This window comes from Camelus bactrianus, chromosome 22 (genome assembly GCF_048773025.1).
Source record: "Camelus bactrianus isolate YW-2024 breed Bactrian camel chromosome 22, ASM4877302v1, whole genome shotgun sequence".
Lineage (NCBI taxonomy): Eukaryota > Metazoa > Chordata > Mammalia > Artiodactyla > Camelidae > Camelus > Camelus bactrianus.
This window is the reverse complement of record NC_133560.1, coordinates 5,954,117-5,974,663: the sequence shown is the minus strand read 5'-3', so window position 1 is coordinate 5,974,663 and position 20,547 is coordinate 5,954,117. Positions and strand designations below refer to the sequence as shown.

At 53.5% G+C, this 20,547-nt stretch overlaps 1 protein-coding gene and 1 long non-coding RNA gene across 5 annotated transcripts in view; one reads left to right on the top strand and one right to left on the bottom strand.

The window, feature by feature from the left end:
• Window positions 1–20,228, bottom strand: part of TBC1D9B (TBC1 domain family member 9B) — a 43,441-nt gene extending 23,213 nt beyond the window's left edge. For all 4 annotated transcript variants that reach the window (XM_074350117.1, XM_074350118.1, XM_074350119.1 and 1 more), the window contains exons 1-7: window positions 20,019–20,228; window positions 17,362–17,472; window positions 13,683–13,801; window positions 11,397–11,625; window positions 10,141–10,399; window positions 8,592–8,799; window positions 5,854–6,066 (exon numbers count right to left, since the gene is read on the bottom strand). In XM_074350117.1, the coding sequence (XP_074206218.1) occupies window positions 5,854–6,066; window positions 8,592–8,799; window positions 10,141–10,399; window positions 11,397–11,625; window positions 13,683–13,801; window positions 17,362–17,472; window positions 20,019–20,136 (1,257 nt within the window). In that variant the 5' untranslated portion in view covers window positions 20,137–20,228. The remainder of the gene's footprint in view (window positions 1–5,853; window positions 6,067–8,591; window positions 8,800–10,140; window positions 10,400–11,396; window positions 11,626–13,682; window positions 13,802–17,361; window positions 17,473–20,018) is intronic.
• LOC123614378 (uncharacterized) lies at window positions 15,512–16,810 on the top strand. The gene is made up of 3 exons (XR_006721725.2): window positions 15,512–15,582; window positions 16,220–16,334; window positions 16,674–16,810. It is a non-coding gene; the product is annotated as an uncharacterized LOC123614378 (long non-coding RNA).
• Window positions 20,229–20,547: the final 319 nt, after the last annotated feature.

The following is a 20,547-nucleotide window of genomic DNA, read 5'->3' as shown; positions in this document are numbered from 1 at the left end:
TTTCACATTTTTTTCTGTTGACTAGTCACTTTGTTCCTGAGCTTTCTAAAAATTTTGTATTTACATCATTTTTTAGTAGTTTCTATCACTGTTCTAATTGTTTTTTTAGATCATTTTGGAATATTAGGGTACAGTTTTCATCTGCTTTGGGGGGACGCCATCCTGGTGCACTGTCTGTCTGTGGAGGGTTTTCTGGCCCGTTTTCCTCTTTGCATAGGGTGCGATCAGAACCTCCCGCTGTCGTGTCTGCATGACGTGACTTCTGTACGTTCAGGAGGATGCTGTATGCACGGGGCGGCTGTCTGCACTGCACAGTTTGGGGGGGGGGGTCTGTCTGCTGCTGCATCTCCCTGTGGAGCCCCCTCCAGGACTTCCTGATCCGCCTCCTCCAGCGTCAGAAGCTTCGCCTCTTCACCCCCCAAGGTTCCCGCCCTGCTCAGTCGCAGCTCTTTTTTTCTCAGGGAGGGCTCTTTCCCCTGGAAGGGAGTTTCCCTTGGGTGTTTCAGGTCTGCCCCAGCGTCCTCTGATCTTCCCTCAGGCTGTCAGGGGACTCCCATGTTTTGTGTTGTTAACTCATTTATAAACTGGATTCTGAGAAATGTGCTCCCAGTTTCACTGGTGGTTTCTCAGTCACGTGCTGAGGTCTCTGTTCAGTGAGAAGTCTTTTGAGGACAGCGTACGTGTCGGGGTATTTCTGGTGATTTCTGGGTACTCTGGCTCTTAGGACTGTCAGAACCCTTTTTCTCTTCCCTCCATGACCTCGGCACGGCTGCGGACGCTGGACCTGCAGTGTAGGGCTGCAGCTGGTGGTCTGGTCCCACCTGTCTGTGGCCTGTGGTTTGTGGGATACCCTTTCATCTGGCTTAGCTGAAGATGCTGTCTGTGGGCTTTTAACTTTTACTCCTAAGGTTGCTCTGTGCATTTTTATGGAAAATTCGGTAAGATTTGAAAAGCTACCCTAATAACCACCACCTTGTCCCAGTTGAAGGCCTCTCCACCAGGCTTTTCTTCCTGTCCTTCCACTGAACAACCCTTGCCAAGGCCGTGACCTCCACTTGCCATCTCCAGCAGTCAGTTCTTACTTTTTATGATACGTGACCTCAAATCCAAACTGAATTCTTTCCAACTCTTTCTCTTTCAAAACCTGCTCTTCCTCGTGTCATTAAATGGCAGTTCTATTTTCTAAGTTCCTCAGGCCAAAAACGACAGGTTTTTGTAAACCTCTCTCTTTCTCCCATACCCTCCATCTAATCCATCAGTTCTCTCAGATCTTCCTTCAGACTCTATCCTGCACACTAACAATGAACAATCCTAAAAGCAAATTAAGAGAATGATTTTATTTACAAGATCGAATAGAATAAAATGCTTGAGGCTAAACTTAACTAAGCAGGTGAAAGACTTGTATGCTGGAAACTAGAAAACGCCGACGCAAGAAATTAAAGGTGCAAATAAATGGAAAGAAATCTTGTGTTCATGGACTGGAAAACTTAGTACCGTTAAGACGTCAATATTACCTAAAGTGATCTGCAGATTCAGTGCCATTGCTGTCAAATGACTTCTGCAGAAATACAAAAATCTACCTAAGATTCATATGGAATCTCAAGGGACCCCAAACAGCCAAAACAATCCCAGAAATAGAATAAAGTCGGGGTTCTTGAATTACCCAATTAAAAAATGTACTCACTGTAACGCCACAGTGCTGAGGCAGCACAACGCTGGCACGGGGATGCAGGCCAGCGGGACAGGACGAGAGCCCGGGACAGACCCTTGAGTATGGGTTCAACCGGTTTCTGACAAGGATGCCAAGACCATCCAGTGGGAAACAGTTTTTATAACAATTGGTGTTGGAAAAGCTCAATATCCACTTGTAAAATGATGAGGCTGGATGCCTGTCTCATACCATGTACAAAATTAACTCAAAATGGAGTCAAGACCTAAATGTAACAGTTAAAGCTGTAAAACTCTTAGAACAAAACAAAGAGGAAAAGCTATGACGCTGGATTGGCAATTATTTCTTGGATACGAAATCAAAAGTGCCATGAAAGAAAAACAAACTTGACTACATAAAAATCAAAAACTTATGTGCTTCAAAGGACACAGTCATCAGAGTGAGAAGGCAATCCACAGAGTGGGAGAAAACACTTACAAACCATGTATCTGATAAGAGGTTAATATCCAGAACTTCTCCAACCTGACAGCAAAAACAACCTGATTAAAAAAATAGACAAAGGACCTGAACAGACATTTCTCCAAAGAAGATACACAAAAGGCCAACAGGACATGAAAAGACCCTCGATGCCACTAATCACTGGGGAAATGCAAACAAAACCACAATGAGGCACCATTTCGTATCCACCAGAACGTCATTATGAAAAACCACAGCAGCAGTGCTGGTGTGGATGGCGAGAAAGGAACCCTTCTGCACTGCCGATGGGAACGTGTAGCGGTCTAGCCACTGTGGAAGACCATCCAGCAGATATCAGACACTGATCTACCCTTTGACCCAGCAATACCATGGCTGGGTATATCCCCAAAATAAGTGAAAGCAGGGTCTTGAAGAGACATTTGTACACCCATGTTTATAGCAGCATTATTCACAACAGCCAAAAGGTGACAGCAGCCCAAGTATCTATCAAAAGATGAATGGCTAAACAAAATGTGGTGTGTACATATACACGTACACACAATGGAACATTATTCAGCCTTAAAAAGGAAGGAAATTCTGACACATTCTACATGCAGATGAGCCCTAAGGACACTATGCTGAGTGAAAGAAGCCAGGCGCAAAAGGATAAATACCGTATGACTTCTCTTCCATGAGGTGCTGAGAGTAGTCAAATTCACAGAGACGGAAAACAGAACGTTGGCTGCCAAGGGCTGCGGGTGGGGGTTAGGGGGTGGGGAATGGGGAGTTAGTATTTAATGAGTACAGAGTTTCAGTTTTCCAAGATGAAAAAAGCTCTGGTGGTGACGGCTGGACAACCAGTGTTGTCCACTGAACTATACTCTTAAAAATGGTTATGATGTTAAATTTTATGTTATATGTATTTTACCACAATAAAAAAAAAATACATGTATCTCGAATCTGACCACTTCTCACCAACTCCACTGCCACCACCCTCAACCAAGGTCCTACCATCTGCGCCCTGGTCATTGTGACAGCCTTCCAATCGTCTCTGCTTCTATTCTTGTCACTCTCTAGTCCAGCTCTGTTCTACAGAAATGCAATGAGAGCCACATATGTAATCAAAGATTTTCTAGTAGCCACATTAAAACACATAAAGGAAATTGTGACGTTAAATTTAATAATATATTTATTTAATATAGTAAAAAAAAATGATCATTTCAACATGAAATCAACCAATAGAGAAATTATCAAGATGTTTTATATTCTCCTTTTCACACTAATTCTTCCGCCTCTGGGGTGCAGTTTACGCTTACAGCACATTGCAGTGTGGACTGGCTGCCTTTCGAGCGCTCGACAGCCACGTGTGGCTCCTGTATTGGACAGCTGCCCCTCTATTCCATTCTCAACCTGCTGCCCAGAGTAATTCTATTAAAACAGAAATAGATTGTGTTCCTCCTCCAGTCAAAACTCTGCACCGGCTCCCACCTCACTAAGAGTCAAAGCTAACGTGCTTACAAGGGCTGCGGCTTCGCATGATCCCGCTTCCCGCGCCCTCTAATCTCCTCTCATCACAGCAGCCTGTGCCAGGCTCAGGCCTGCCTCCCGGCCTTGGCACCTGCCATTCGCTCTGCCTCGAACCCCCTTTCCCCAGATACCTCATGGCTTGTTCTCTTACTTCTTTCAAGTTCCTGCTCAAAGACCACTTGGTCAGAGCTCCCCCACCCCTGGCACTCCTGGTCCCTTCATCCTGCTTTATTTTTATCCGTGGCCCTTGCTGCCACCTGACATCTTGGATGTTTATTTGCTTATAGTCTGTCTCACTAGAACATAAGCACTAAGACAGCATGCATTTTGTCCAATGTGCTCTAAATTCCTAGTGCCTAGAAGAGTCCCTGGCACCTATCGGGAACGTGATGAAAAGTGTGCTAGATGAATGAATGGCAGGTGCTCAGAAGGGGCCAAGGTCTGCGCTGACTCTGGCTGGTCAGGCCCTGTCATTCGTGGTGCTGGGCCTCAATGTTCCTGCTCATGTCCCTTTTCACCCAATCCAACCTCACTCTTTCTTGAAATCCCAGATTCAGCCCCACCTCCTCCAGGAAACCTTTCTTAATGTCTCCAATGCTCACTGATTCTGCCCACTCCCTTCCCGTCCATTCTTTGTTTACTTAATAGTTTACTGAGCGTCGATTACAGGGGTGGAAAATTTTAAGGCTTTCATGGGCCTTTACTTTTAAAGATTGGGTTCTGGGGAGCCAGAGGGTACATGCCAGCACTCGGCTCCAGCGCCACCCAGGGGGAATGTGGGCCTTACAATGCCAGGGCTGCTGACTCTCCTACAGCAGCCAGATGTGCGGATTTTTATACGGACTCTCCTAGTCATGAAGTGTTTTCACAAGTCCGGACTGATAATAGCGCACGTCTTGTCCTACCAAGCAGCAAGGGAGTTATCAAACAGCCAGGGTCGTGTTGAAAGGACTCAGATGCCACCCTGAATAAGTCCCTTCTGGTCACAGACGGAATGAGAATAGTAACTCACGGACTAAAGTTGTTTAAATCTGTAAGTTCCTAATTTTACTAAAAAATAAACATAAAAACCAAATTGGTCACATTTGGAGGATACTAGAAAACCAACTCACCATTTTAACAACTGGTGAATAAAAGGAAAGAACAAAAGATTTATTCTGCCTTTTCTATTTGAACTGTGCCTCAGGGTAACCACACAGTTGATGGGGTCAGTTCCTCTATATGGACATATTCCATCTCGTGAACAGAAGGACTGATAGAATCACAGAGCCACCATCCTGCAGTCCCTGGTGAACTACCTAACGCATCATCCAGGCAGTGCCTGTCAATGACCGGCAGCAGCACTAACAAGATGACCAGGCGCTGTGTGCCTCCTGGAAGCACACAGCACCTCAGTCCCACGTACAAGTGGACCTGTCCCCACAAAGCTCAAACAACTGAGCCCAAATCTGATCCGGATTTCACTACTCAAGCACCAACTTAGAGGAAATAGGGGACAAAAGAATCCATTAAATGCCTCCAGGGGATGCAATCAGCGTATACCAGACTGTGAGAAACTCTACAGCACAAACGACCCAACTCTTTCAACAAAATACCGCAAGAAAAAAGAAAGAAAAGAGTGAGAGATGGGAACAGAAACCTACGGATGAAAAGGAATTATATCAACCAATCGTAATGTATATATGACCTATGTGTGCCTCAATTCAAATGACTAAACTGTAAAACTTACCCCCCGCATTTGGGGAAACGTAAATACAAGTAATTGATGTTAAAGAATTATTGTTAACATTGTTGGTGAGTAAAGAGATTGCAGTTAAGTGTTCAAAAGGGAGACTTTCTCTGTAAGAGACATTGATGAGACAAGGGCCAGGCAAATAAACCCAAGCTGGACAGGCCTAAAGAGGGCGGCTATCGGTGCAGCAGCAGTTGATAAGGGACAGAGATGCAGGTGGCTGGTCCAGCCAGCAACGGCCTCTTACGTGGAACGGGACTTGACGCAGGTGGGGGATGCTCAGGAGGACTGCAGGGCAGTTGGGTAGAGAGGCTGTGACCTGGGCACCGCAGTGTGGCCGGGACACCTGAGACTGAGGCTGGGTTAGGTTTCCCGACCCTCCCCACCTAAGGCCCCTGGCAGGCACCACAGGGCTGCCCGGGCTCTTCGGGCCCTTCCCCCCAGGCACTGCTCCGAGGGGCCCTCTCACCTCTAGGGCCGGGTCCACGGCGCTGGCTTTTCTCCCAGCTCTGCTGCTGCCCAGCTGCTTGGAGGGCGTTTTCTGGAGGAAGTCAGAGATCCTCTGAACCAAGAAGTCGCGGTCTTTCAGGTTGGCGAACAGGAAGGTCATTTTGCTCTTGGTGCTGATGGACAGAGGACTGGGCAGGACACTGGAGCTGTCAGCCTTTTCAACAATGGTAACCTGAGAAAGCAAAAACACCACTTGAGGGTCTGTGTCTTGGGACGCAAAGCTGGATGGTTTTGTGAAGGTGAGCGCGTGGCGGGCTCAGGTCGTCCTCTCCTGTGCGTGGTGTGGGTACCGGACGAGAGGCTCTCTGGGCCTGGCCAGTTCACACTCTGGCTCTGCCGCTCGCTGCTATGTGGGTTAGGTGCATGTCTGAGCCGTGTGTTTTCACCTGTCGACAGGTGTGAGCACGCTGGCCCTGCAGGACCGTCATGAGGATGGATGCAGGATGCAGAATGCAAAGCCGGAGCCTGCTGCTGGCCCTGCTCCGCTTCCCCGAGATGGCCAGCGATGCCCCACCCTAGAGCACAGTGAGCAGCCCCGCTTTCGGGGCAGGGCTTCCAGGGGGCGCCTCTGCAGAGCCTGCAGCCTGGGCTGGGGGGAGAGAGTGGACATGCAGGCTAGTGGCCGTGGTCCCCTGGGGTGGTGGGGGCCACAGGGCGAGCTGCGAGGCCCCTGGGTGTTTCTTGCTGAAGGTACCTCTGGGGAGGCAGCAAGTGGGCTGAGACCTGGTACAGCCAGATGAAGAGCTGGGGAGAAGGCCGGCAACCACCCTGAGGGGCCAGACTGGCCTGATGGACAAAGAAAGGCTGGAGAACCTGGGGCAGGTGGGCAGGGGTGGACGGGGTGTATTTTTGTGTGTGAGTGTGGGCACACACGTGTGCACATGCATGTGTGCAGGCGAGCTCTGAGTGGGGGTGGAAGGTCTCCCAGGTCACAGCAGGCAGCTGGGGGCTCCTCTAACCACAGAAGGCGCTGGTCAGCCTACACAGGGTGGGCAGAACTTTAAATCATGCTGGCTGCTGGGGGAGGAAGGGCCCTAAAGCCTTCGGTGTGGACCCAGCCCAAGCAGACAGCGGTGTCCCAGGTGGCGGCTGCGGAGAGGAAGGGGCGTGCTCTGAAAGCGGACGGGCAGGATGTGCCGTGGTCAGGACGTGCGAATGCGGCCAGGTCACAGTCAAGAACGGCTCCCGCTTTTCACCAGAGCAGGTGAATGGAGGCGATGTGGCTCCCGGAGGCGAGGATGAAGAGAGAACGTTTGGGAGTGCAAATTCAAGAGCCCAGTGGACACCCGAGTGTGGCTGGCTCTGTGCGAGGAGCCCCTGTGAAGCCCCCCAGCTGGGACACTGAGGACCGGTCAGTGCAGGGCAGGGGCCTCCACCCTGACCAGCTGCAGAGCCCCATCCCGAGGGCGCAAGGTGGTCCTGCCTCCCGGCTCAGCCAGAGTTCTCTGCTGTCAGAAATGTCAGGACTCATCAAGAAGAACGGGGCTGGGCCCAAGATGACCCCACAGCCAGCCCCCAGGCCTCAGGGCCTGGTCAAGCCCAGCGCCAAAAGACAGCGTGGGGTCAGGGGCCACTTCTGAGCCCCTCAGCCTGGAGCTGGGGCTGTTTTAAGCCCTTTGCCTCTGATGTCCCTTGGGGAAACCGAGGCAGCATACTACCCAACACCTGTTCTCAGCCGCACCCCCAGCTTGAGGGTTCTGTACGAGCGCCAGGGAGATCACACTGCTCTGGGTTTTAACTAAAATGAAAGCACTGTGGTTTGGGTTATAACTTAAGAACCTCACTGCCCCTCAGCCAGTTTGCCCCGCTTGGCTGTTAAGCGGAAGGGAGCCCGGGATCTACCCTGACTGCGGGTTCAGTGCGTTCTGCCTGGGGTCGAGGGAGGCTCTTCCTCACTGTCCGCCCTCTACTGCAGCACAGGACAAACGGCCTTGTTTACTAGAGCCACCACGGAAACCCAAGAAACCTGAAGAAAAACACCTGACAAGTGAGAGCTGCTCTCCACACCTGACCGGGGAAAGCTCATTCTACTTGACAGGTGAGAACGGACCCCTGCTCTGACAGGGGACAGCTGCCCCCACCCCTGGTGAGTGAGAACGGACCCCTACTCCTGACAGGGGACAGCTGCCCCCACCCCTGGTGAGTGAGAACGGACCCCTACTCCTGACAGGGGACAGCTGCCCCCACCCCTAACAGGTGAGAGCTGACTTCCATGATTCTGCTGGAGCCTGAATCACACTCACGGCAGGTGTCAGGAGAGGAACAGCGATGGGGCCTCCGAGAGCGACATGGTGGGGCTAGGGTCAGAGACCTCGAAGCTCAGTCAAAACAGGGCTTTGCCAAAGTCCAACTGCAACGCCCAGGAAGGCAGGACTAAGGGACACTCACCTGCAGGAGGCCACTGGGCTCTGACCAGGGAGGCGGGTGCTTCCTGCAGTGTCCTTATGTCCCACTGTGAACTCTGCTGGCAGTCCAAAGCCCCCCCCTGTCTCCCCACTAGGCAAGCTGACCCCTGAGGGGGCATCCAGTGCACCCCACTCCTGGTGGGGCTTCGTACAGGATGGGTGCCTGGGGAGGTGCTGACCCGGCATGTGCCCTCCGTATGCCCGTCACCAAACCCCAGGGGGCTGCGCGGGCTGGGGACCTCGCCAGGTGCCCTGCAAGTCAGGGCAGAGCCGACGCAGGCCTAGGGATCACCTCACGCAGGGGTATGATGAGGTGGCAGGCGTCCTCCTCCTTGCTGGCGAAGCAGATGTAGTTGCTGGAGATGAACATCTGGCCGGGGATGTGCAGCTTGTTGAAGGGGGTCCACAGGGTGCAGCCCGTGTGGCCGTCCAGGCGCTCGTCCCTGGGCAGCCGGAACGTGGCGCAGTAGCACTCGTTCTTGGCTCGAGCGTCCAAGTCTCTGGGGAAACCAACGTGGGGGTGGGAGGAAAGGCGACAAGAGTTGGGGCCAGCACACCCACGAGGGGGCCCCATGCCCTCAGTTTCCACATTGGTTCAGGCTCTTGGAGGACCTCCTGTGAGCAAGTCGTGCCCGGGGAGCTCAGACTTCAATAAAACATGCATATTAAACGGCCAACTAGTGAAGTGTGGACACCCACGTGCCGCATGGAGGTGTAGCCAGTCAGCAGCACACCCAAGGGACACTACAGCTGCAGGAGGCTGACCGAGTGTGACATGTCACCCACCTGGTACTGAGGGTGGGCAGTGCCCAGAGGGTGCCCACACCCGCCCTGCTGCTTCTCACCAGGAAGACCCAGCCCCACCCAGAAACCCAGACAAGGGCCTCCCGACAGGCAGGTGTGGAGTTAAGACTAAAACACAGGGGGCGGTTGCTTAACAGAAACACACGCTCGCCCGTCAGATGGCTGCATGGGGTGCGGGCCGGGCAGCCTGCTCTGGGCCCCTGTGGACACCCTGTGCTCATAAACTCTGCCCAGCCCTTGGGGGCCACCGAGGGCCTGAGCTGGCCTGCGGGCACACCTTGATGGACGGCGCCAGAGTCGGTCAAGTCCCAGCCCTGCTGATTTTCTTTCTGGAAGGTTCTGAGAGCCCCCGTCACTCGCATCAGGAGAGTGACATCTTTGGATGGCATTCTGGTTCTGAAGGTGCACCCAAGAGTCTAGACTTAGGGCACAGTCTCTGAGCACATGGGTGTGAATCTGACCATGGGACCCCGGGGCTCAGGGCACCTCTGAGCTCCTGACCAGCCTCGCGGTTTTCCACGAAGCTCAAACAGAGGAGTGCAAACAGAACAGCTCCAGGGGGGCTGACCCCAGCGATTCACTGCTCTGTCCACCAGCTCCCACAGTCAGGCCTGCGCAGGGCAGTCTCCGGGGGCCTGGGGCCAGGGCCGAGGGGTCCCAGGAAGAGCTGTCAGTCATGGTGGGATGGCGGCAGCGCACTCTGTGCAAGTACTCAGTGAAGCCTTCTGATGGCCCCGCTCCCTGGCTTACGGCTAAGGCACGGGGGTCCGGGGCAAGTCACTCTACCTCTCTGTGCCTCAGCTCCTGTCTAAGACCAAGGAGCCAGCAGGCACCTTCCCAGCACAGGGCTGCGAGAAGTCACGTAAGAACTCCCTCCACATCAGCGGTAGGGTTTTTAGGACAACACCTCTGTGAATCTCTCGGGACCCTCCCCCCACTATCAGAGACCACCCTTTACCAGTCCTCTTCCCTCGAGGGTAGCCTGGGAAGTGTGAGGAGGGCGGGTCCCTGCTGGGGGCAGGGGAGGCACAACACACCGCTTCAGAGCCGAGATGTTCCTGTGTGGCTGGGGGGGCCTGGGCGGCGCCTTGTCCTCCAGGAAGCCCTCGCTGTCCAGCAGCTGCCGCATGGCCAGGTTGGCTAGTTGCTCCATGAGCTTGAACGTCTCGCCGATGTTGAGGAACATGGAGAAGAAGAGCTCCTGGTCCCGGGTGTCCACGCGGATGCTCTCAGGGAAGAGGAGCGTGGCGTTCTTCTCCAGCCGAGTGACGTCCACCCACTGCACCACCAGGCTCACTGGACACCAGAGGGGAGAGACACACCACCAGGTCTAACCAGCTGGAGGGCTGGGCGGGACAGGCTTCTGACTCACATCTGTACCCGGAACCCAACGGGGGGGAGCCACGCAGTATTCACAGCCTGCCCCCCTGCCTGAGCCTGGTGGTACTGCGACACGAGCCCCACAAGGAGGGACCACACCGCCCTGGGCCAACCCAATGCCTAGCCCTGAGAATCTCCTGGGTGAACGCTTGCCCACCCAACAGCTGAAGGATGACATGAACAGAGCAGAAGTGAGCCAGCTGAGACCCTGGACCTGAGAAGCCCCACTGAGTAGAAGCACACTGATAGGGGAACAAAAGTTGCAACATGGCTTGATCAGCACAGAGAGGGCGCCGGATCCTGCCCAACAAGATGCAAGGGCAGGAGGAAGGCAGGGGAGGCTGTGACGTGCCTGGCAGGGAGGCAGCCTCGCTGGGCCCAGGAAAGGCAACACTGAGAACAACTAAAGTCCTGGGGGCTCCTTCCGGGGGAGACGTGGTAGCAGAGGCAGTGGCTGGGCGTCTGCCTTGTGTCCAGAGGCCAGGGCTTCCCTTGCAGAGGGGCCTGCAGCATTTGGCTACAGGGGTCCACGTCCAAGGCACCATGTAATCTGGAGCCACCCAGGGATACCATGTGCCCTGGCATACGTGACTTGAAGGAGGGGAGGCCCTGTGCAGAAAGTCCCCATGTGAAGGACCATGCTGGTTGATGGAGACGGGATAGGAGCCCCGGAGAGCCAGGTGCTCCTGGTTCAAGTCTGGGTACTCCAGTGGTGGGCCACTGGGTTATGGGGAGACCCTCTGGTGGGGGTGGGGGTACAGAATGTCCAGGGGCCGCAGAGGGAGAGCCCTCAGGAACTCCGGCAGTCTGAGGAGGCCACACTTTCTGGAGGTGAGGCAGAGGAGCTGTGGATGAAGGGACCGAGGAGGTGGGGCTGGGGGAGCACGGGGGCGTCCCAGACCCCCGCACTCACCCTCCTTGCCCAGCAGGAAGGAGTAGAAGCACAGGTGGTTGACGGTGAGGTAGAGCCAGCCCTGCCGGGGCACGCGGCCCTTCCAGTAGCTGCAGGAGTAGTAGTTGACCAGCTTCTCCCCCTCGGGCATCCCGAACTGCTTCCGCATCTTCAGCTCCGCCTCCTTGAATTTCCCAGGGTCCTCGTCTCCCTGCGGCTGCAGGTTCTTGTTCTCTTCCGCAATGATTCCCTGTGGGAGGACAAGGGGACTGGTTCCCAGTAGGCCCCAGGGTTCCTTCCCACAGCCCCAGGGAACTCAGGCAGTGCAACCCAGGGTGCTTGCACGCTGGCCCAAGGGCCATGAGCAGGTAGGCCCTGACGCCTGCTCTGGCTGGTGCACATGGTCGGACAGGTGCCAGGCAGGTTCCCCAACTCCCTGAGCTGTTACCACCACTGGCTAGGAGCAGGGGCTTTTAAAGAAACATTTTAATGTACAAATCTGAAAAGTATAATATGGTAAAAAAAAAATGCAAATAGTAGAAAAGTGTTCAGTGAGTTCTCAGTTCAGCGAGAAGGGAACCTCCATCTCCCCTGCAGTTGTAGCCACCTTGCTTTCCTCCCAGACACGCAGGCACTGACGCATCTTTCAAAAGATACACATGGTCTTCTCTTTCCCTCTGTTTAGCCAAATGGGATCTTGCTGTTGCACTGTGCTGTGAAGTGCTTTCCTCATGACAACGTCTTGGAGGAAATTCTCTATTTGGCACTCCTCCTCCCTCCCATACCAGAAGGCCCCCAACTCTTGCCCCAACTCACAAGCCAGCCGCAGGGCCCACCCAGCTCAGGGCGTATCTATGCTGTGTCTTGCAAGCATCTGCACTGGGCTCAGGGTGCCCAGAGACATCACCCTGGGCCACAGAGCCAGCCCCAACCCTCCTGGGGTAAAACAGGTTCTTAGTGCACTTGGCTCAAAATGTACAGGCAGATTTTCCAGGAGACCAATGACTCAATAAACTAAGGTAATTCAAGGCAGTGTCGTGGTCCAGACCACTGCTTCTCCTCAGCCTCCTGGCAGCCTCTAGCCCACAGATTCTGATACACAGTGTTATTTCCATAAAACGTTCAGTTCTCAATATTTTCTAATTTTCATTTTTCCTTTGACTCCCCTAGAACTTTGTTCTGTCTTGCTGATTAGCCCGTTTGGGCCTGGCATAAGGGAAACATTCCGCAACATCGCTGCTGCAGTTACTAGTTACTCCAGCTGGCTCGTTAGGAGAGTGAAGACTTGCCTCTACTCTCTTTGCCTGTTTTCCTGGAGCTAGAAAGGCAACACAGGGCCCCCCTGAGCCCTAGGGTGCACAGGGGACTGCTGAGGAGCTCTTGGTGCCATCTGCCCGGGTCTAGGAGGTGCTGGCATAAAGAAGTCACAAGGGCTTGTCCAAAGCAAGTCTGCACAATAAAACTTTGACCCAGTAAGAGCACTCTGAGCAATCTAGCCTAAGGCAATAATCCAACAGAAAGAAAAAGACACACACATGCACTCATACAGACGCTCATTATAATGTCAATTATTCCCTAAAGATGAAACAGCCCTCACGCCATTTTTACACACTGCTATAATCTTCATAATTACTTTGATTGCTGTAAAATATTCCATTAAGTTTACCAAAATCCCCTGAATATAAAGTGCTCAGCACTATACTCATACAGAAAGTACTGAATAAATGCTATGCAGGCAAGTATGACCATTCGCCTTCTGCAGAGGAGAGGACAGCTGCTTCCCCTCTCAGGGCGGGCCTGGGAGGCACCGCTTCCAGTCTTTCTGCTGACACTGCTGCAGGGAACATCCTGACACATACGTCATTCTTCACATACACATACACTGCAGGGCAAATTCCAAGGGATGGAACTGCTGGGTCAAAGAGTCTGTGCAGTTTGAAGTAAATGTGAGTTTTACAGTAGAAATATACCCCCAACTCCCCTATCACTTCCCACTTCCCCTGTTAGCCAAGGAACCGGCCGTCAGAGGTGTGTATCTGCCCCTTTGCCCTAAGGCCCTTTGCAGGAACTGGAAAGTCCCCACTAAGCTTAGCCAGACTCCAGTGGCTGGCCAGGAGGTGGACCTATATGTGGGCAATGAGTCCAGCTGCCCTTTTCAGTACCAGGACAACGGGATCAGACACTGCTTCCACCTCTGTTTAAGGGGGGAAAGACCTACACCCCGTTACTTGAAGGTTACAGGAGATGACACAGGGGAACGCTGCTGGCAGAAGGGAGTGAGAACCAGCAGCGGAAAGTGAACCTTACGTGTATCTTGCCCTTGACGAAGGTGGTGATATCTTCCTCATTGTCAAAGATGGACAGTGTCTGGAGTAAGTTATTTTCCAGCCATTCCCAGTGCTTCGTGATCTCTTTGCGGGAAGAACCTAGGGCAAGTTGGGTGGAGCAAAGAAAAGGAAAATCATAAAACCACCAGGCCTTCAACATAAACTCATGACCTGATTTGTTTTACCAAAGTGACTACAATCTTTGAACTGCTTATCCTTTACTTCTTAATTTATGTATATGTATATGTATACGTATATATGTAACAAAAGTCGTAAGTGGTCCTGGTAAAATAAAAAATTAAAAAGCTCAGATGAAATCACAGAGGCACGAGGGAAAACAAAGCCTCAGTTTCCCTCCAATGCCAAGAGTAAGAGGGGCCCCTGGTCTCCTACGCGTCCTCCCAGAAACAGTCTACACACCTGCAGGTTTGCTTGCTTATTTCTTCTTGAGACAAAAGGACTTAATGTGATCTTCCAAATATAGGTGGTAAGCCAGACACAGACCTAACGTAAGTGACTGCAGCTCTCCGGTGAACTCAGGCGTCCACAGACAGCACCCGAGCTTCCTGCAGGACTGCAGGCCCCTGGCTGGCTGGTCCTCTACTGCGCAGGCCAGAGGCTCCCTCCCTCCCTCTCTGAGGCCAGATGCCCCACCCAGGCCTTCGCCTGCGGTGCTCCTCCTCCTCATCCTCCTCCTCATCCGGGTTCACATCCCAGCCCTGACCCCGTCTTCTCCAGGAACCCCTATCTGATCCCTTCCGCTTCCGGCTGGCCCCCAGTGTCTGCGGGGTCACTGTCCTTCTCAGGGAGGGGCCCTTGAGGACACTGTATGCCCAGTGGAAGTCGAAAAACTCAGAGAGGCAGCCCGATGCCACTCCCAAGAGTGGGGCAGTTATTCACCTCTGCCTCCGCCAAGAAATTGGGAAAAGGAGCCCCGGGAGGAGAAGTGAAGGGAGGAGGAAGGCCCTGCGTGGCCTGGGCCCCCCGCCACTCCGGGAGCCCACTTCTGGGGGCTTTTCAAGTGTCTGGCATGCGATTTGCGCTTAAGAACTCCGACTGAATTAACACAAGAATAAGAAGGGGAAGGAGTGAAGGCTCTGCCTGCCTCAACGCCTTGCGATGGGCAGTCTGTGGGCTGCAGCACCCAGATGGCCAGGCAGTTTTGCGACCATGGGAGGGCCCACACACTCAGCAAGGAGGGAGCCTTAGCAGAGACACAAGGCCAGCCCAGCTATGGACCACAGACAATTTTTGCTGGGCGCCTGATCCCTGGGCACCCTAACCTTCCCTACTTGGCTACAACTCTCCTACCAGCTGAAGACGCTGACTCTGCCCTGGCCAGGCGAGTCGTCCGGTCATCTCCTCCAGCCCAGGCACCTGCTCACTGCTCTGTCACATGTCACGGTCCAGCCGGTCTCAGTTAGGGTTGATCTGTAGGTTTCTTTACATTTACCCAAGCAGCTCACCATCCTAACAAGCAATTCCATGGAAAGACCCTCCCTTCTGGGCCTATGTGAGGGGGCCCATGTGAACATGATTAGACCTGGAATCATACAACTACACAGTGATAATCATAACAGATGATCATAAATTACCCCTGGAAGTTGCTAAATCATCCATAAATGTTTTTTCATTTTCTTTGCATATCTATTACGGCCTCTTTTCTCTGGTGTACGGAGGCCACGGTCTAGTTGGTAGGGAAGAGATTTTCTTCTCCCTCTCCTGCTCTTTATGCCAAGAAGTCACATTTGGATCCGGAAGTTGAATTTGCATGTGATGCAACTCCACTGTATCATTTCCTCTTACCCCCATGTTCCTGGCAGCCTGAAACAGAGGGATCTTGTCCACTATACCTGTGTGGACCTGTCTGTCCTCTAATTGTAAGTATTTTCTTATATTCACTTTAAAAATTATTAGTTAAAAGCAACTCAATCTTCATTTTGTACTAAGTAAACACTTAAACTACGCCATCTCTATGGTAGGTACAGGGAATAAAAAATAGAACAGCTAATTAAATTATTAAGTGCTATTTCTGTTTTCCAGAACTCTTCATGGAGTATTTTATTTGATTCTTAGAGCACCTTAGAGGCAACGCTATTTTCATTTTATAGGATGAAGCTGAGGCACAGAGAGCTTAAGTAAGTTGCCCAAGGTCACCAAGTTGGGAAGTGACCAAACCGTAATGTTTGTCCAGGCTCCCAAGCTGCAGAGCTCACCCACGCCCTCAGGGGGTGGCTGGTCTAGTGGGAGAGCCAGCAAGCCCAGTGTGAAGGTGCCAGTGGAGACATGGCAAGTCCCATGGGGCGAGAGAGGTAGGCATGTGGGTCTGGGGAATCATTACCTCTTCTCAAGTCTCCAAGGAAAGCCATTATCCTGAGGGACAGTGACCCTGTGGCTTCTACACAGAGATGTATTCAGTACAGTGGACATGAATGGGCGCTCTGGGTCTGGCCTGCAGTTCTGTGTGACTTTGGGCAGGTTACTTAACCTCTCTGGGCTTACTCATCTTCAAAATAGGGAAAACTGAAGTTCCAACCTTTTGGAGTTTATGGGAGGTTCACGTGTCTGGCACACAGGGAGTGCTGTCCGAGTGCCGGCCGCGACTGCTGCTTTACCCTGGGGACCCAGCCAGGTTGGTGCCCCTGAAAGGCAACTTCCCCTGGACTCCTGGGGGTAGTGGTGAGGGGGGTGCCCTCCTAGGGGGACAACTACAGCTGATTCTCGGCATTCACGGTGGTGATGTTCCGCAAAGTCTCCCAACACCGAACCCGGCAGCACTGTTCCCGGGGGGAATGCAGGGCTGAGTTCCTGTGAGCCCCTGATCCCAGCGTTTTTGTCAGCCCATCGGTGCACCACTCTGTCTTGTGTGTCCTTCTGTTTAAAGGCACCTTACTTAATTAATATGTGTTCCTTTCTTTTTCCTTTTGGTGGTTTGATTTTAACACCCTGGCACCGAACTCATGGCCAGCAGCACTGTAACCCACGCCTGAAGGAAGCTCCTCTTACCCATGTTTCCTCCATAAGACACATCACAGCTTCTCCAGCTTAAAAGCACCCCACAGCACTTCAGCATTATGCTTGGGGCCATTGTAAACAGCAGAGTTGCCAATAAAAAACACAACAGTGAAAACCATGGCACTCAGACCTCTCAAAGAAGCTTGTTTGTGGTTTGAGAGCTGAAACAAGGAGGCAGGAAGATGCCTCAGCCGGGAATCTGTGTGTCTGTGACTCAAAATTTTCACAGCTCTGCACCTGCGCATTCCCACAAACGTCCATGAATGACCCCCAAAGCACCACAAGTGTTGATCTGGGGGTTTACAGATCACTTTCAGCGAGTAGGTAAATTCAAAAATATGTCGTCCATGAATACTGGTAGATCGTCCATCTTGAGAAAAGGTTAGCAGGAGCATGTGGACAGGGCCCGAGGCCAAGCCCTCAGAGAGGCGCAGGGCTGTGTGGGGCCCACCTCCGCCAGCCCTGCACTGCGCCCAGCTGAGCTGCCTTCCTCGGCTGCAGCCCGGCCTGGGCTGTGATGCGGATGAGGGGCCGCGTCAGGTTCTCGGGAGGCCATGTCCAGCCCGGCCCAGGGGTGCAGGCTGTGTCCCTTCCCTTCCTGGGGCGGGCCCCGTCCGACAGCCCCTGTGACTCAGGGCACCTACCACACGCCACTGTCCAGTAGACCTGGGAGTCCTGGGCCTGGTGCAGGATGCGGTAAGGGGCCGCCCGGGCGCTGGAGTCCAGCACCACATCCAGGGTGCCCACGAGAAGACCTGGCAACAGGACAGAGAGGGGGGTGGTGAGGGGGGCTGCACCGAGGGCTGCGCCTGGCCGGGGCAGTGCCTTCAGCGCCCTCGCCCAGAGGGCGAAATAGCTTGCATCACCCTGGCCCATTAAATTACTTCTTTTTCCTTAAAGGCCTTTAGTTGGTGTCTGGTCCCTCCTGAAAAATCCCCTCCCACTTCTTCCTAGAAGCTTCTGCTTCTGCTCCTGACTCAGTAGCACTCGCAGGCAGGGACAGATGCAGGTTTTACGGGGCCCAGAACATACACAATCCCGAAGGCCCTCTCCAAGAAAAATGCAACATCAAGTTTGAAAACCAGCATTTCTTTAGGATGAGAAAGTACAACAGTTACAAGTGGAAAACAAACGACATTACCACAAATATCACAAAAATCCAGAAAAATAACACAATGTATTTTATTAGCTGCCAAACTCATCTCTTAAGATACGTGTTCTCTGACATTTTGGGCCTGTTTGGCCGTGTACTCTGACGGTATTTTCATTAAGATGATGATTTTGTAACATGGTTTCCCACATCAACAACAGACAGATAATGTAGCCTCAAAGGTCAACTGAAAAGGGCATGCAAATTTTTATAACTGTCCAATTTAGGAAAACACTGATCCAGTTTTTTTTTCCATTTCTGAACTGAAGCACCTTATGACATTTCATATTTTCCTTCTCATCACATACATCCTTGTCAGTATCACTATGTCCCCAACGAACTGGAGGAAATGTTTACCTTTTACCACTGTTTGAGTCACTCCTCTTCATTAACTGAATTATCAAGCTACAGGAAAGCCTGCTCATTGTTCCTATTTGAAACTTATTTTTTTCTTTTAATGAAGTGCTGCTTTTGGTATGACCTGAAAATATTTTGTTTCCATTTTCCTGTTGATATCAGAATAATTCCTATCAATTTTATTGCTTGGCCTTAACACTTTTCTTTCATATTCCGTTTTTAATCTAATTTTCCCCCTCTAGTTTTTAATAAATAAAATTACTAATTGCAAAAGAAGGTACTCTTCACATACATTCAAGTCAGGAACCTGTAATCTCCCACTGGTACTGACATGTTCTAAAATGTCCTCTAAATTGCAGTTAAAGGGGCACATTCAAGCCTTATCAGTGTTTGGAATAAACTTCTTTTTACTGTCCGTGTTGAGATTTCTCTTCCGGTCTCAGAAATTTTATTCTAATTCCTATATTGTTGGCATATCCATGTTGCAAGACCTGAAAGCTTTTTCATAGGCAGGCCATCTCATCACACTCAGACTCTTCAATGAAAAATCTAAGTTGGCACCTGTGTTCTGACACAACGGATGCTGGTGCCACCAAAGGTACCGGGTGCCCATGCCTCGCGTTCCTACACTGGCTTGGAGTAGCTTCCCAGGCTGACCACTAGCCATTCTCTCCAGAGGGGCTGCCGTCTGACCCCCACTCAACAGCCTAGCTGAGGAGGCAGATCCAGCACTGGCTCCTGCGATTCTAGAGGGAGGGAGCCAGAGGCACTGAAGGGAACAGTCTTCCTGGGAACCGCACAGCCTCTTACACGTCAGGAGAGGCTGGTGGTCTCCCAGGGGAAGCCTCCGTCTGCATCTGGTAGGACTGCATTAGCTGCTAATGTTTAAAATTAGGACATGTCACAGAAAATTCTCTTGATAATTGGAAGACCGGGCAACTCTGGGCCTAAGGTTCTAAATGGCAACAACGGGCCAGTGTAGGAGCACAGGCACTGGTCTGGCCCTAAGACTGACCCAGCTCTGCTCGGCCAGTGCCTGGGGTAGGTCCTGGAAGGGCCCTGGGCAACACCTGTGAAGGGAATGCCCGGTGGACACCCCTGGATCCCACATGTCACACACTCCAGGAGATGCCTGTCCAGTCTAGTCCTGTGTGGTGCCCAGACGGGCAAAGGGGCACCTTGGCTAGTTCACGAGAACACAGATACTGGTAATTCGGCTAAGCCTCGGCCTGCAGTTCCAACGCACCAGGAAGCAGGAAAGGTGCAGGGACGGGGGCTGAGGCCAGCAGCGGCTCGGAGGAACTCTGATCTTGCTAAAACGGCAACTGTTGGGTGAGCTGGAAACGAAGGACGCAAAAGGAAACAAATGCTTCTTTCACTTGTCCCCTCGGAGGCACTTGGGGAAACTGAGGCAGAGGACTGGGAGATCTCGCGGACTTTTCGCTGTGAAATCTCATTTTGGGAAGCTGCACACGCCCCCGCTGAGCACGAGAAAGCTCTCGGGCCTGAGTCCGGGCAGGGGCCGCTGCCAGCCGTCTCCCGCCCTGGCTGACCGAACGCAGGCTCCCCAACAGCCTGCGAACGCGGGCGCGTCTGTCCTGGGCTCCCCGGCCCGCTGTCACCCCGCGCCTCCCCACCCGGCCCCGGCCCCGGCCTCGCGCTCCCAGGGCACCGCCGCGCGCGCTGACGTGCGCGTCCGCAGCGCCGCTCCGAGGCCCGGCGCGTCCCGGGCGGGTCGAACCGGCCCCCGCCGCCCCGAGCGCCCTCCTCGCCCAGCCGCCGCACGCCTCTTACCAGTGAGGCCGCCGCCCTTCCCGTGGCCCCGGCGCCGCTGCAGCACGAAGAAGGGGTTGGCCCGCTCCGTCACCCACAGCGCGTTGGCCACCAGCACCTCCTCCGGGCCCAGCCACATCGTGGGGCCGCGCGCACCGGGCCGAGGCCCGCCAGGCGGAAGCGCCGCCGCCGCCGCCGCCGCCGCCGCCGCCGTCGCCGCGCTGAGCAGAGCGGGCGGGCGGGGCCGGTGGGCGGGGCGGGGCGAGCGAGCGGCGCCCCCTGGCGGCCGCTGGGACCAGCGGACGCCGGCTGCGGGCTCGCTGGGCGCGCGCTCCCCTGCCCGGACCCGCCCACCGACCTCCGGCCCCCGGCCCGCCCGAGCCCGCCCACCGCCCCCACCGGCCTGTCCCCCGGCCTGCCCCCCGGCCTGCCCCCCGGCTCCGGCCCCGCCCCTCCCCTCCCGGTCAGGCCCCGCTCACCGGCCGCGGCCAAGGGCCGCAGGCCAGCTCAGCCCGGCAGTGTCCATCTCCCTCTCTCCCTCTCGCCCTCC